This window comes from Arabidopsis lyrata (assembly GCF_000004255.2).
Source record: "Arabidopsis lyrata subsp. lyrata unplaced genomic scaffold ARALYscaffold_7, whole genome shotgun sequence".
Classification (NCBI taxonomy): Eukaryota; Viridiplantae; Streptophyta; class Magnoliopsida; order Brassicales; family Brassicaceae; genus Arabidopsis; species Arabidopsis lyrata.
In genome coordinates this window covers 24,563,894-24,577,666 of record NW_003302549.1, presented here as the reverse complement: position 1 = coordinate 24,577,666, position 13,773 = coordinate 24,563,894, and the positions used below count along the sequence as shown (strand labels likewise).

Here is a 13,773-nt window from a genome sequence, read left to right as displayed (position 1 = left end):
TTTATGAAACACGCACAAGTGACCATTTTTTTTATTGAATCAAAAACACACTTCACACACGCACACACATTACATGATTTGTACATTATTATCATGATTATTACACAATAATGACATAACTAGTTGTCATTATCTCCATTTTTATTTTCTTTTAAGCACAATAAAATAGTTCACATACTTTTTACACCTTCTGAAATTAATCGGGTACTTGTCGAGCTTCTTAGCAAGTCGATCGAATAGTTCATTGACCACACCGTCTCCAAAGTGTTCTTCAATAATCGTATTGAGAATGGCTCGAAACATGGAAGTGATGAAGCCGTTGGTTAATGGCATATAATCCATAGGATGACTTATCTCCTCCATTGTCTCGATCGTAAAGTTTTCATTTTGCTCAATGTTTGCCTTGAATTCACTAATATGCGGGATATATGTGGGCAAACTGAAATGTTCGATCTTTTCCTTGCTCGTTATTCCCTACAAACACAAACAAGTCGCAACAATAAGTGTAAAAATTCAGAGTTAGTTCTTTAACATTTTAGAGAACATTAAGAATTAGAGCACAAAATAATCCAAAATAACATTTCGAAAACTTAGAATATAAGAAAAAGTGTTTTAAAATATATTTCTTACCAATTTAGCCATATCCATAAGACAATCTCCAATCATATCGATCACAACACCTTGACATGTCAAAGCCTTTGGGATACCATTGGGCAAGCATTGTCCTGATAGAATCATCAATCCGCCCGAGACAAGCTCTTCCGCCCTTGCCTCAAGAAAACCTCCTATGTCTTTTTTGAACTGGATCTTGTAAGCCTTAGTCACTTCATCAACTAAATTATTACACTGAATATAGCTCTTATTCAATGCCGGAGATTTCTTGTCACAAACATGTTTGGGAACTGTAGAAAGCCAGTGGAGTGTATAAGAAGTGTGACCGATATGGAGGCTATTTTTTGGTAATACTCTACCATGAAAGGAGCCTGGAACTCCGACGGATAAGTATTCTCGTCTGGAAAAGAGAGGTTGAGTTCTAAAAAGTGTGTTAAAATCATTGTTGGGTTGATCATTGAAGGATACTTGGAACTCGAGAGGAGCACCAATATGTGTTTCTTTTTTTAGATGTTTTTGTTTTACCGTATCTATGATATTTTGGACAACATCGAACGTGTTAGGTCCAATGGAACAACCAAAATCCGCAATTCTCAAGATATTTGCATCAGAATTACGGTTCAGGAGTTCAAGATCGAGTTTTTCTAAGATTGCTTCCCTTGTCCTTTCTTTAGCGCCATCTATCGCCACTTTCTGTATCACAAGTGATATATATTATCTTAGCAAATGTGATCTCATTAATGCTTTAAAAATCACATTATATATAGAAAAAGAAAGTTAGTATATCATTGTTACATACTTGATAAGAGGAATTGTGGAGGTAACTGTGAGGACCATCACCACCGTTCATTGGAAATGATTGAGGAAATGTTGGCATTTTTCTATGTTTTTCAACGACTTCCACAAATTTCATCTCTCCGTATGTTGGTCGTCTTAATTTAAATTAACACGTAAAAAAAAAGAAGATGTACATTATAAATACGCATGCTTATATACGAAAAAAAAAGAAAAAAAAAAGATATATATAAAGATTGAAAATTTAATATTCAAAGAAAACTCGAACTAAAAGTACAAATAAAGAAAATCACCTTATGGTAGTCCGATCACCTTGAAAACCCACAATGCTGGCCACTGGTGAAGCTATAGCAATAGCTGATGCATGACCCCAAAAAGCACTCAACATGGTTTCTTAGAGAGAAAAAAGTTTGTATTTTCTAACGAAGTGATTATTATTTTTAAGTTTTATGAATTGGAAGGAGAAGTTTATAAGGACCAGAGAGGAGTGTGGGGGATAAAAAATGGGGCCAAACTTAATAACCAACGTTAAATCTTGTAGTTTATTTTTTCTGGATTAAATAAAACATGGGTACACACGCATTCTATAACATGATCAGGCTTAATTAGTGTTATTTTTTGGCTGGAACAATATGTTTTTCATTTATTTTTCTCTGTAAATTTTGGAATTTTGCTATTATTTTTTCCAGAATCTGTTTGGGTTACATAATCTTAGAATAGTGGGCTAGTAGTAGTAATTTGGTTATCCTCGATATTGGTGTTAATATCGTCCGTAAAGATTTGGTAAATAGCTTAGCTGTGTATATTAGGAGAATACCCTAATTTTTGGTTATTTGAACCGGTTTTAAAAGTTTTTTGGTCCGCTTTTACAAGGTGTGTTACTTGGACTTTTCGCTATCAAAGTTTCTATTCGTTTTAGCAGTCGTTGGCGACTACGGTTAGCGAATGTTCGTTTGACAGTCGTTGATGACTATGAAGTCGTTTCTCACTTTTGTCACTTGATGATATAACAAAACACTTCTCCTTTTGACGACGCGAGGAACCAATTAATTTTTATAAAAGCCCCAACGTAACAAGCTATATATAAAGAATTTCTCAATCCATTGCTGATCATAGCTGAGACACATCGAGCTTGCTATTAACATTTTTTGGTTTATTTTCCTTCACACCCAATTAGGTTGATAGTTTTAATAAAAAATACTTTCCTGTTTCATACTCTTTTCACAATCCTTTTAGTTGGTTATTGTTTCATTACCATAATCCTTATTTGTGTGCGTGGAACTCTATCGATTCTTTGTAATCGTTAATTCTTTTTGGTAAACCGTAGTGTGGATTGTCTATTTCAAAAAGGTATTTTTTCAGTATTTTAATAAAACAAACCTAATATATTTTTGTAGACCCTTGGTGTCAACAAAAAAAAAAAAAAAAAATTTGTAGAAGATAGACCCGTTAAATTTTGTATGCATGAGCTTTCACATTATTAAACATGCAATCAAGGGTCCATACATAATTCTTCGGCCATACGTAAACTATAAATAGAGTACTAATTTTTTTTTTTTTTCGTCTAGAATTTTTCTTTTATATTATACGATTGTGAAATACAAGGGTGGAATACGATTTTGAAACACAAAGCCGGCGGAAAACAAAGATATCCCCGGAAACTACGCCCAAACGAGGGAGACTAAATAAAGTACTAATTAATATAGTTTTTATTAAATGTATATGTCATTTATTGAGTCTAGATTCATTGTGAACTGGTATAGTACAAACTAGTATGATTGATTTTTCTCTGGTTTCAGGCTTTGGTTTTGTATTGTCTTTCTTGGGTAAATATATGTTTGTCTCAATTAACCCTTTTTTTTTTGGTCTCAGTTAAACTTACACTTGTTTTTTTCTTCCAAATTATTATGGCGACAATTATTGCTCCACACTTTTTATTTTTCATTGGACGACGATTTATTGCTCCAGTTATGGACAAAACTTGTGACAATTTGATAATTGATCAATGGGGTCCAAATTTTTTTTTTTTTTATATAAATGTAAAATTATACTATTCATCATAAAAAGAGGGAAACTTTTCTGGTTTTAACGTGAAAAATAATTGTTGAGGATTGACAAAAATTCATGGATCTAAAGGATTAAGAAATCTGACTTAAGTAGTGATATTAGTTGAATTAACTGCTGCGTAGGCTATTGGTCGAGTCAAATAGAAACAAAGAATAAGATGAAATGGAGGAAATTATGTTTTTGTATTGAATTGTTTTGTTACAGAGACTCACATACGCATAGAAGATTTGGGTCTAACATCGAACCAATCATACGAGGTTCATCCAAATGGTTCAAGAAAGATTTTTTTTCGCATTTACCGTTTGTTATCTTATTACAAATATAATCAAACTATCAAATGACTCGGAAACAAACTATCTTATCTTATATTTCTTTCCCATGATCTGGGAGCGAACTCCTTGGCAAAGAGATTTTTGCTTCCGTATCTTCAGTTCAATTTTGCTGTGAACAAGAAAAATAAAATGAAAAGCCAACCAATCCACCATGATATGATGAAATCACGCAACATTTATGTCCCTACCACTAAACCTATCATGCCATATATTATTTAATAATTGTAGTCAGTGCCGGCTCTCCCTATGTGCGGAGAGTGCTCATGCACATGGTCCAAAATTTTTTAATAAAAAATTATTTGTGTGCGTGGAACTCTATCGATTCTTTGTAATCGTTAATTCTTTTTGGTAAACCGTAGTGTGGATTGTCTATTTCAAAAAGGTATTTTTTCAGTATTTTAATAAAACAAACCTAATATATTTTTGTAGACCCTTGGTCTCAAAAATAATAATAATAATAATATAGACGATAGACCCGTTAAATTTTGTATGCATGAGCTTTCACATTATTAAACATGCAATCAAGGGTCCATATATAATTCTTCGGCCATATGTAAACTATAAATAGAGTACTAATTAATATAGTTTTTATTCAATGGATGGTTGAATTTATAATCCTGACACTAGTATTTAATTTATCAAACATATAAAAGTTTTATAACAAAAGAAATAAAATTATGCACACTATGTTAATACAGTATATGTCATTTATTGAGTCTAGATTCATTGTGAACTAGTATGATTGATTTTTCTCGTTTTAGGCTTTGGTTTTGTATTGTCTTTATTGGGTAAAGATATGTTTGTCTCAATTAACCCTTTTTTTGTTTGGTCTCAGTTAACCTTACACTTGTTTTTTTCTTCCAAATTATTATGGCGACAATTATTGCTCCACACTTTTTATTTTTCATTGGACGACAATTTATTGCTCCAGTTATGGACAAAACTTGTGACAATTTGATAATTTATCAATGGGGTCCAAATTTTTTTTTTTTTATAAATGTAAAATTATACTATTCATCATAAAAAGAGGGAAACTTTTTTGGTTTTAACGTTAAAAATAGTTGTCGAGGATTGTAGTATATGTATGTGATGAAATCACAAAAAAAGCCAACCAATCCACCATGATATGATGAAATCACGCAACATTTATGTCCCTACCACTAAACCTATCATGCCATATATTATTTAATAATTGTAGTAACAATCAATCAATCAACCGTACCAAATGAATAAAGAGATTATTGTTTATTTTGCCATTTTTCATAGAAATCTTTTGAAATTGTCATTTTTACTAAAATCTTATGGATATACTATTTTCTAACACTTAAAAATATATGTATTTCAGATTTTTTTGGTAAAAATATGTAGTTTATACAAAATACTAAACTCTAAGAACAACCACAACCGACTAAACCCAAACATAACGAATAAAACGCATGTTAAATCATATTTCCGTAGCCTGAAAATGAGCAAAATCCATAAACTATTCAAAATGGCAAAATCCACAAATGCCATCCAAAAAAATGGCAAATCCATAATTGATTCATGAATAAATTCTCAACAGTTGTATTTTTTGGGTTTTCTACCAAAAAAAATCTTTCATATGACTAAAACTTTTTGTAAGTTTTACCGTTAACTTATAAAAATATACGTCAATTCACGAATTCAAATTTAACTCGCAATATAGCATGCGGTTATTTCTATCAAGCCTGTTAGGTTATGATAAATTTTACATCAACGAAGACTATGTGACAAGAAGTCTAAATCTATTCTTCGGATATAAAAGGCAAGCTCTAGCTAGTGTATATGATTGTAAGACCTTTTCAAAAATATATAAGCATTAGAATGCATGTTAAATTTGTTTCTGTAGGTTTGACCTATTTTTTTTTTCAAGTTGAAGATAAGCTGGTAATAGTCATTTGGAAGGTTTTTTGTAGAAGTTCTTCGAATATGATATCTCATTCTCACCAAGCCAAAAAGTTAAACCTTCTACTTTTATGACTTTTGGCGTTACGCTAATGTAAGAATCACGTGTTGTGGTCCAACCATTCTATAATTTAGCCAACTATTTTCAAGCATCTTTGTCCCCGCAGACAGTAGCGGACCCAGCCAAAAGTTTTACCCAGTGCAAAAAAATATACTTGTGGGGAATTGAACCCTCAACCTCATGGTTATAGGGTATATCTTATAACCACTGAACCAATTGCATCAATATATCTAATGCAAAATCACAACAATTTATATATTACCCGGTGCAACTGCACCCCTTTCCACCAATGTGGGTCCGCCCCTGCCCGCAGATCAATTATAGCTGATTCCTAACTCATGGTAAAAAAATGTATTTACGCATGTAGCTAAAGATATCACTACCAAAAACATGGGATTTAACGTCTGTTATAAGTCTAACGTCGGTTAATGACTGACTTGAATTCTGTCGCCCTTTCGAGCATTTAGGGAAGCTTCCAAATCTTCTCCCAAAGCGATCATCAGAGCTGCAATGAAGATTCAATGATACATATGTTTTAGATTGTATTTTACACAGTGATATTTGTATGTTCTTTTACTGTCAAATATTTTTTATAGTAGAACTAGATCTTTTGATGGACAAGACTATTCAATTTCTCTCCACTTCTAACTCCGAAGCAGCCCCGGCTCAATATATTTGAGAGCCTTAGGACAAAAAAAATTTTTTTGGCCTATTATTATATACAAAGAGAAAATTTACTTAATTTTAAAAAATTTTGCGGAGTTTTTATAGTAAAAATTGTTATTTTAAAAATTTTGGGCCTTTTTATACATTTTCTTATAAATAATTAGGCCTCTTAAAATATAATTCTCATATTAATAATATTTTTAAAAAATATTTGGGCCTTTTTTATATATAAAATTTTTTTATAAAAAAAAAAGCTCCGGGCCGTCGCACCTCCGCCCTACCCATCTGAGCCGGGGCTGCTCCGAAGTATATGCAAGATTCGAGATTAAACACTCGACTCTCCCCTGTCATTTTTCTGGCTTATTTTGTGTAAAATGGTTCATTTGTTAGGTAAATTGTTCTAACATTATGTTGATTTACTTTAACAAAAAAAACATTATGTTGATTTTCCTTACCTCCCGTAAAATTGTTCATGTATTAGGTAAAAAAATCTTTCTTTGCGTTTATTTTTTGTATGTTTCAGAAAGATCTGCTTTTTCTTACAATGATTGCTTCGAACTTTTTACGTTTTTGGACGTCAATCATTGCTCCAAAATTTGTGACAATTTTATACTATCTCCTTTTCTTTTTTGATAATAAGAAATAACATAATTTATGTGGTTTTTCTTGTCCTATATTAGAACATCATATTGTATATGGCCTACATCATATATATATATATATATATATATATATATATATATATATATATATATATATATATATATATATGTGAAAATTGGCCATCTCTCTATTCTTCCACCAAATCAGCATATGAAAAGATGATAATTGCATTTAGTTTCACTTAGAAAAAAAATCTTAACGATTCCAATTTGTAACTACTTTTGAAGAAAAAGAATGAGTAGGAATGTTGTGTTCCTCTTTGTTTCTCAATTTTTTTTACCATTTGTAAATAATTTTCGTTTCATTTTCAGACATGTGGGTTCTATAATTTTCCTCTTCATTCATCAAAAACAAAAAAGAATGATAGAACAAAATTGTTAAAAGGAACAAAGAAGCACAAAATTATAAAATTTGTTATTAATTATTAAATAATTTTAAAATATCTTTTATGATATTATTTACATTTCCATATTGAAATATTTTCGGTATTTTTATTATATATTTTTATATATAACACTTTTATCAAAAAATTTAATTTAAATGAATGATACGAATTTATTTAAAATAAGTATTTATACTTAAATAAATAAATAAATGCTTTCAAGTAAAGTTTTTATTAATAAATATTAAATTTATACTATATTTTATTTTAAATTTATATAAAACATTAATTGTAAATGAAATTTATAAACTAAATAAAATAAATAACTTTTTCAATTATTATTATTTTAAATATTTATTCAAATTTTTGGCTACCATTTATCGTTCAATTTTCGTGTTCCCTTTGGCTCTCGTTTTAGTCATTTTTTTTCTTTTTGTTCATTTTCATTCATTTTCTTTCATATTCTTATTGTTCTTTTTGTTGTCACTAATCGGAGTTAACATCAATAAATCCATTTCTCCTGCAATCTAAGGGTTTCACAATTATGGCTTCAAATTTTAATTTAGCTTTACCTCTTCCTCTTCTCGTCCGTTAAACGTTCACTTACTAAAAAATCCATTATTGATTCCCCTGTGTCAAATCAACAAGAGCATAGCAATGTCATAGAAAAAAACTGGCTCGAGGACAAGACAAAATACTTTGAACAATTGAAGCTTGAGGTGAAGTGTAAGAAAGTGCAAAAATAAAAAAATTCAAAACTAACACGCACGATCTTTAATTCTACTTTTTGTTTTCTATGATTTTCTATGATTTATTTTATTTGGGAAGAAACGAACTAAAAAATGAATATGTTTTTAGCAAAAGTTCGAGCTAAGAAAAATGAAAATGTTGAATCGAACAAACCCAAGAAGTCTACTTCTTTCTTTCTTTTCCCCAAAAAACAAGATCGACACAACAATTGGACGAACTACATAAAGTTTGAAATCATTATTTGTGGTAAACCTATAAGTATATTAACACAATTCGATTGAAAGATAAAAAAAATCAATTAATATAGGAAAAATATTATTTAAATCATCAGTTGTCTATTTTTGTTGATTTAAAGCATGAATTCTGCATATAGTGATTGAAATGCTCAATTTTATGTTGACTTTTCATTTAATCTCGAATTTTCGTTGATAAAAAGCCAATTGAGGCACAAAAGATAAAATCGAATGAAGAAATCTTGAGAAACTAAGATTAAATCGGGATTTGAGAAGAAATCGAGAGGATTAGAGAAGAAATTGAGAAATTTTTAATTTTGAAGTTCTAATTTTGATAACAATTTTCTTCTTTCGATTCCGATTTTGTAGCTCAATTGTCTTTGTCAACGAGAATATCGTGATTAAATTGAAAGTCAACATAAATTGAGCATTTTAATCACCAAGTACATAGTTCATGCTTTAAATCAACTAAAATGAATAACTGATGATTTAAATGATATTTTTTCCAATTAATATATATCAACTAGCTCAATAAATTATCACATAATCCCGTGTATCGCGCGGGTATTCATGTAGTCTTATATTATAAAGTAAGATTATCACTAAACACAAGTTACCACAAGCTGACATATGACGTCTCTCCTTGTGATTTCTTATGGACCCAAATTTATTGTATTCATGAACAAATAAAATAAATTTTGATTAAATCTAAAAAAGATTAGAAATAAATTAAAATATAGGAAATTAAAAAAAATTTGATTAAAATAATTAGAAAAATATAGGAAACAACAACATTAAAATGACACATTTATTTTCCTGATTTTCTGAAAACAACAACATTTGACACATATTTTTTCTAGATTTTCAGATAAACTAATTAAAATTATATAAGATATTTTTTTTAAGTGACATGCGGCATATTTTCCTATGATTATTTTCTCTTTCTTTATTTTACTAACATTATCATTACTAACTGTAGTATCATTTTAATAAATTATTTTTAAATTAATTTACCAAAATTAATTTATTGTCAATTGTTTACTTTAGAATAAGGATAATAGATGATGATAGGGAAAATACAACAACATACAATCATGTATATCAAAGTAGGGTTTTTTACACAGTCGGGAAACCTTAGGAAAAGCAAGCGCTAAACCTAGATTGAAACACAAGTTCACAAGCGATGAACTTGAAAGATAAAACTCTGGAATCCACCAGAAACTCTAGAATCCACTAGAAAAGAGAAAGCTTTATGCTTCTTAAGAAAGTAATTATGAGATTGTTTCTTACAAAAACCTAGGATCTCTTTATATAGATAAATCCCAATTAGAGGAAAAGAAATAAGCTTGAAATAAGGAAATAAAGAAAAGTAAAACCCTATGAAAAAGAAGGAAAACCAATAGAAATTGCCAAAATATTAAATAGGTAATAAATCTAAATTAATTAGAATCCTAACGATTAAGCTCCTGCATCAGACTCCTCCACTTCCAAAGAACTCGACCTCGAGTTATATTATGGATAAAGAATTTCATCTACCTTATCCCGCATAGGAGGGAAGTCATGTAGATATCCATCTGAACTGAGCTCCTTAAAATCAATTAGAATCTCATGCACTTCCTCTAAGATTGTTTTCTTCTCTTTAACAACATTTATCAATCCAATACTGTTATGAAAAACTCATATGGATTTCTCTTGCTATGAATCATAACTAAGACGCTTGAAATCTTTCTCCCTAGATTCTTTTCTTTGTAGTGCTCTCCATGAGCATCTACAATCAACTCTTTGAAGTTCTTTTGGATCACTAGAGCCCCTTCTAGAATTATTGTCTCTTTCAATTCAGAAGTTTCACAGAATAATGGAATATTAGTCTTCATCTGATAGTCATGATTGCTTTGTTGATTATCTCTATCAACTATCTCGTCTTTCTTGAATTCTTCATCAGCATCCATGCGTGAATCATGATTATTGTGTAGATTTCTTTGTCCACTCTCTTCCTCCATGTATTCTTCTTCATCAGAGATCAATTTCTCTTCAATCACAACACGATGGTTTCCTCCTTGTGGAACCTGAATTGATTCCTCTCTTGCTTTTTGTTGAATATTGATCCTATTGATTAACGTCGTTAATTGATCTCCAATATCAGTTCCACTTCGTGAAGCCCTAATTAGTTTTTCTCCTCTGCCTCTTTGTTGATTTGCGTTGTTGTTGGTCTTGTTAACCTGATTTGTCAATTCCTTTATCTCCTTGATTAAAGCAGTCAGGGACGTGGTAATAGCCGACGTAAAACCCTGAAAATCTGCTTTGGTCACCGGTTGATCTCCCATGGCTGATCAAGTTTCGAAAAAGAGACAGGAGAAAGCCTGCTCTGATACCACCTGACGCAGTCGGAAAACCTTAGGAAAAGCAAGCGCTAAACCTAGATTGAAACACAAGTTCACAAGCGATGAACTTGAAAGATAAAACTCTGGAATCCACTAGAAAAGAGAAAGCTTTATGCTTCTTAAGAAAGTAATTATGAGATTATTTCTTACAAAAATCTAGGATCTCTTTATATAGATAAATCCCAATTAGAGGAAAAGAAATAAGCTTGAAATAAGGAAATAAAGAAAAGTAAAACCCTATGAAAAATAAGGAAAACCAATAGAAATTGCCAAAATATTAAATAGGAAATAAATCTAAATTAATTAGAATCCTAACGATTAAGCTCCTGCATCAGTTTTGCTCTTCTCCTATTACACGACTTGACATGTTTTTTGAAAAACAATATTTATAAATACTTCATTTTAACTACTCAACAAAAAAAAACCATATTGAATTGATTTTTATTTAATTTTAAGAATAGAAACATAAGATTATTATGCTTCTTTTCTTAATAAAAAAATTATGTTTCTAATTTGGTATGTTTAGTTGAGTAGTAACATACGACTGTAGTAATCAAAGAAAAACTGAAAGAAAAAACAGTACTATCAGTAAGTGTGCTATCACATCTCTGTTCTATCATCTCTTTTCTAACATTTATTTCCATGTTAAGTAAAATATCAAACCAAAAGTAGTAAGCTAATAATTATTTGGGGCTGATTTTTCAATTGGATGGTAATTACAACTTGAATAATGAAGTAGATTATTCAACTTGAATATTGGAATGATATTTTTCTTTTGGCTTATAATTCTAATTGTTGTTTTTTTTTTTTCGTGGCTGCGATAAAAACAAAAAAAAATTCGGAAATGGAGGAAAAGCCGGAGAGAAGGAGAAGGGTAGTGTTGGTTCCAGTTGCAACTTGCGAGAGCCCTATATTTAAAGGGTTTTTCCATTACAGTTGCTCAGACAAAGTTCAATTACTTAAACCCTTCAAAAGACTTAGCTAATTTTCACTTCATCACCATCCCAGAGAGCTTACCAGCCTCGGATTTGAAGAATCTAGGGCCAGTTTGGTTTCTTATTAAACTCAACAAAGAGTGTGAGATTAGCTTCAAGAAGTGTTTGGGTCAGTTGTTGTTGCAACAACAAGAAGAGATCGCATGTGTCATCTACGACGAGTTCATGTACTTTGCTGAAGTTGCAGCCAAAGAGTTTAACCTTCCCAAAGTTATTTTCAGTACCGAAAATGCAACGGCTTTTGCTTCTCGCTCTGCCATGTGCAAACTCTATGCAAAAGATGGCTTGGCTCCTCTCAAAGGTATCTGTGTATTCTTTTTAAAAAGTGTTTGTTTTGGTTTCTTCTTAAGTGTGAAATTTTCTTACCAATGTTATTAAACTTTGTTTTTGTTAATATAAATGCAAATGCCAAAAATATAACATTAGAGGAAATTCTTTCTTTGTGACTATCGTTGTATATGTTGATGATAGGAATATTATCAGGATACATGAACTAGCTTTATAAGTTATAACTATATTATTTAATATTGAGAAAAAAATGGTTTCATTTCTAAACTTGAAATTTTAACATGTTGATGGAAGGCCAACGCATAAATTAATTTAAACGTTTGAAACAATTGTCGCCATAATTTTGCTTTGGCAGAAGGATGTGGAAGTGAGGAGGAGCTAGTGCCAGAGTTGCATCCCTTAAGGTACAAAGACCTACCAACTTCAGCATTTGCACCAGTAGAAGCCTCAGTGGAAGTGTTTAAAAATTCATGTGAGAAAGGGACAGCTTCCTCTATGATAATCAACACAGTTCGGTGTCTAGAGATTTCATCTTTGGAGAGGCTTCAACAAGAACTCAAAATTCCAATATATCCTGTAGGACCTCTTCACATGGTTTCTTCAGCTCCTCCTACGAGTCTACTAGAAGAGAATCAGAGTTGCATAGATTGGCTGACCAAACAAAAGCCAAGCTCAGTGATATACATAAGCTTGGGAAGCTTTACTTTGATGGAAACTAAAGAAGTGTTGGAAATGGCTTTTGGGTTGGTTAGTAGTAACCAATACTTCTTGTGGGCGATCCGACCTGGCTCCATAGTTGGTTCTGAATTATCTAATGAGGAATTATTTAGTACTATTGAAATACCGGATCGAGGCTACATTGTGAAATGGGCTCCGCAGAAACAAGTGCTTGCACATCCTGCGATTCGAGCGTTTTGGAGTCATTGTGGATGGAACTCGACCCTAGAGAGTATGGGGGAAGGGATTCCGATGATTTGTAGGCCTTTTACTACTGATCAAAAGGTAAATGCGAGGTACGTGGAGTGTGTCTGGAGAGTTGGGGTTCACGTGGAGGGTGAGCTAGAGAGAGGAATGGTGGAGAGAGCTGTGAGACGGTTAATGGTGGATCAAGAAGGAGAAGAGATGAAGATAAGAGCCCTCAGTTTGAAAGAGAAACTGAGAGCCTCTGTTTTGCCTGGAGGTTCTTCACATAATTCACTAAATGACTTCATCAAGACATTGTGAACTTAATTTAGTATCTACTCATTTCAGTACTCTACGTATCTACGCTTTGCTTTTGCAAATTAATGGGGTAAGAATCATGGTGAATAATGTATATGTTCTGGACAAAAGAAAAGCTTTGAGCATTGTTTCAAGAGATTCATATTAATAAAAATAAAATAGTTGAATTTGTTATAAGACAAGATATATACTTCATAATAAAATTTGTCGAAAAAAAAGTTTGTAAAAGGTTATTAAAATTCTTTTGCTAAAGAAACACTTCAACAAAGAAATGAGTTTCTAAAATATGAACCATTCGTTTGTTTAAACTAGTACATATTTACGATGAGTTCTCAAATTTTCATTAAAAAGAGTGCTATATTTATTTTTAAGAAAAATGGTACCCAAACTTCCTCTTGGTT

The 13,773-nt window shown here is 31.2% G+C and overlaps 2 protein-coding genes across 2 annotated transcripts; one reads left to right on the top strand and one right to left on the bottom strand.

The window, feature by feature from the left end:
* Positions 1–1,849, bottom strand: LOC9306951 (probable S-adenosylmethionine-dependent methyltransferase At5g37970). Its single transcript, XM_002868769.2, has 4 exons — positions 1,701–1,849; positions 1,412–1,544; positions 631–1,305; positions 1–474 (listed from the first exon to the last, which is right to left on the bottom strand). Exons 1-4 carry the CDS (start codon positions 1,793–1,795, stop codon positions 142–144), a joined length of 1,236 nt encoding a protein of 411 aa, XP_002868815.1. The 5' UTR covers positions 1,796–1,849; the 3' UTR covers positions 1–141.
* Positions 1,850–11,712: 9,863 nt separating this feature from the next.
* LOC9306950 (UDP-glycosyltransferase 76E9) lies at positions 11,713–13,549 on the top strand. Its single transcript, XM_002870834.2, is given in 3 exon segments — positions 11,713–11,756; positions 11,758–12,164; positions 12,507–13,549. Coding segments are annotated over 3 exon segments (1,320 nt in total). The 3' UTR covers positions 13,376–13,549.
* The last annotated feature ends 224 nt before the right edge of the window (positions 13,550–13,773 follow it).

What these genes read in the sequence shown, in the direction of transcription:
- LOC9306951 (XM_002868769.2), bottom strand. Translation starts at nt 1,795, where the DNA reads ATGTTGAGTGCTTTTTGGGGTCATGCATCAGCTATTGCTATAGCTTCA. An exon ending in GGTGATCGGACTACCATAAG is followed by an intron (nt 1,545 to 1,700) that starts GTGATTTTCTTT and finishes ATTTAAATTAAG; the next exon opens with ACGACCAACATACGGAGAGA. An exon ending in TCCACAATTCCTCTTATCAA is followed by an intron (nt 1,306 to 1,411) that starts GTATGTAACAAT and finishes CTTGTGATACAG; the next exon opens with AAAGTGGCGATAGATGGCGC.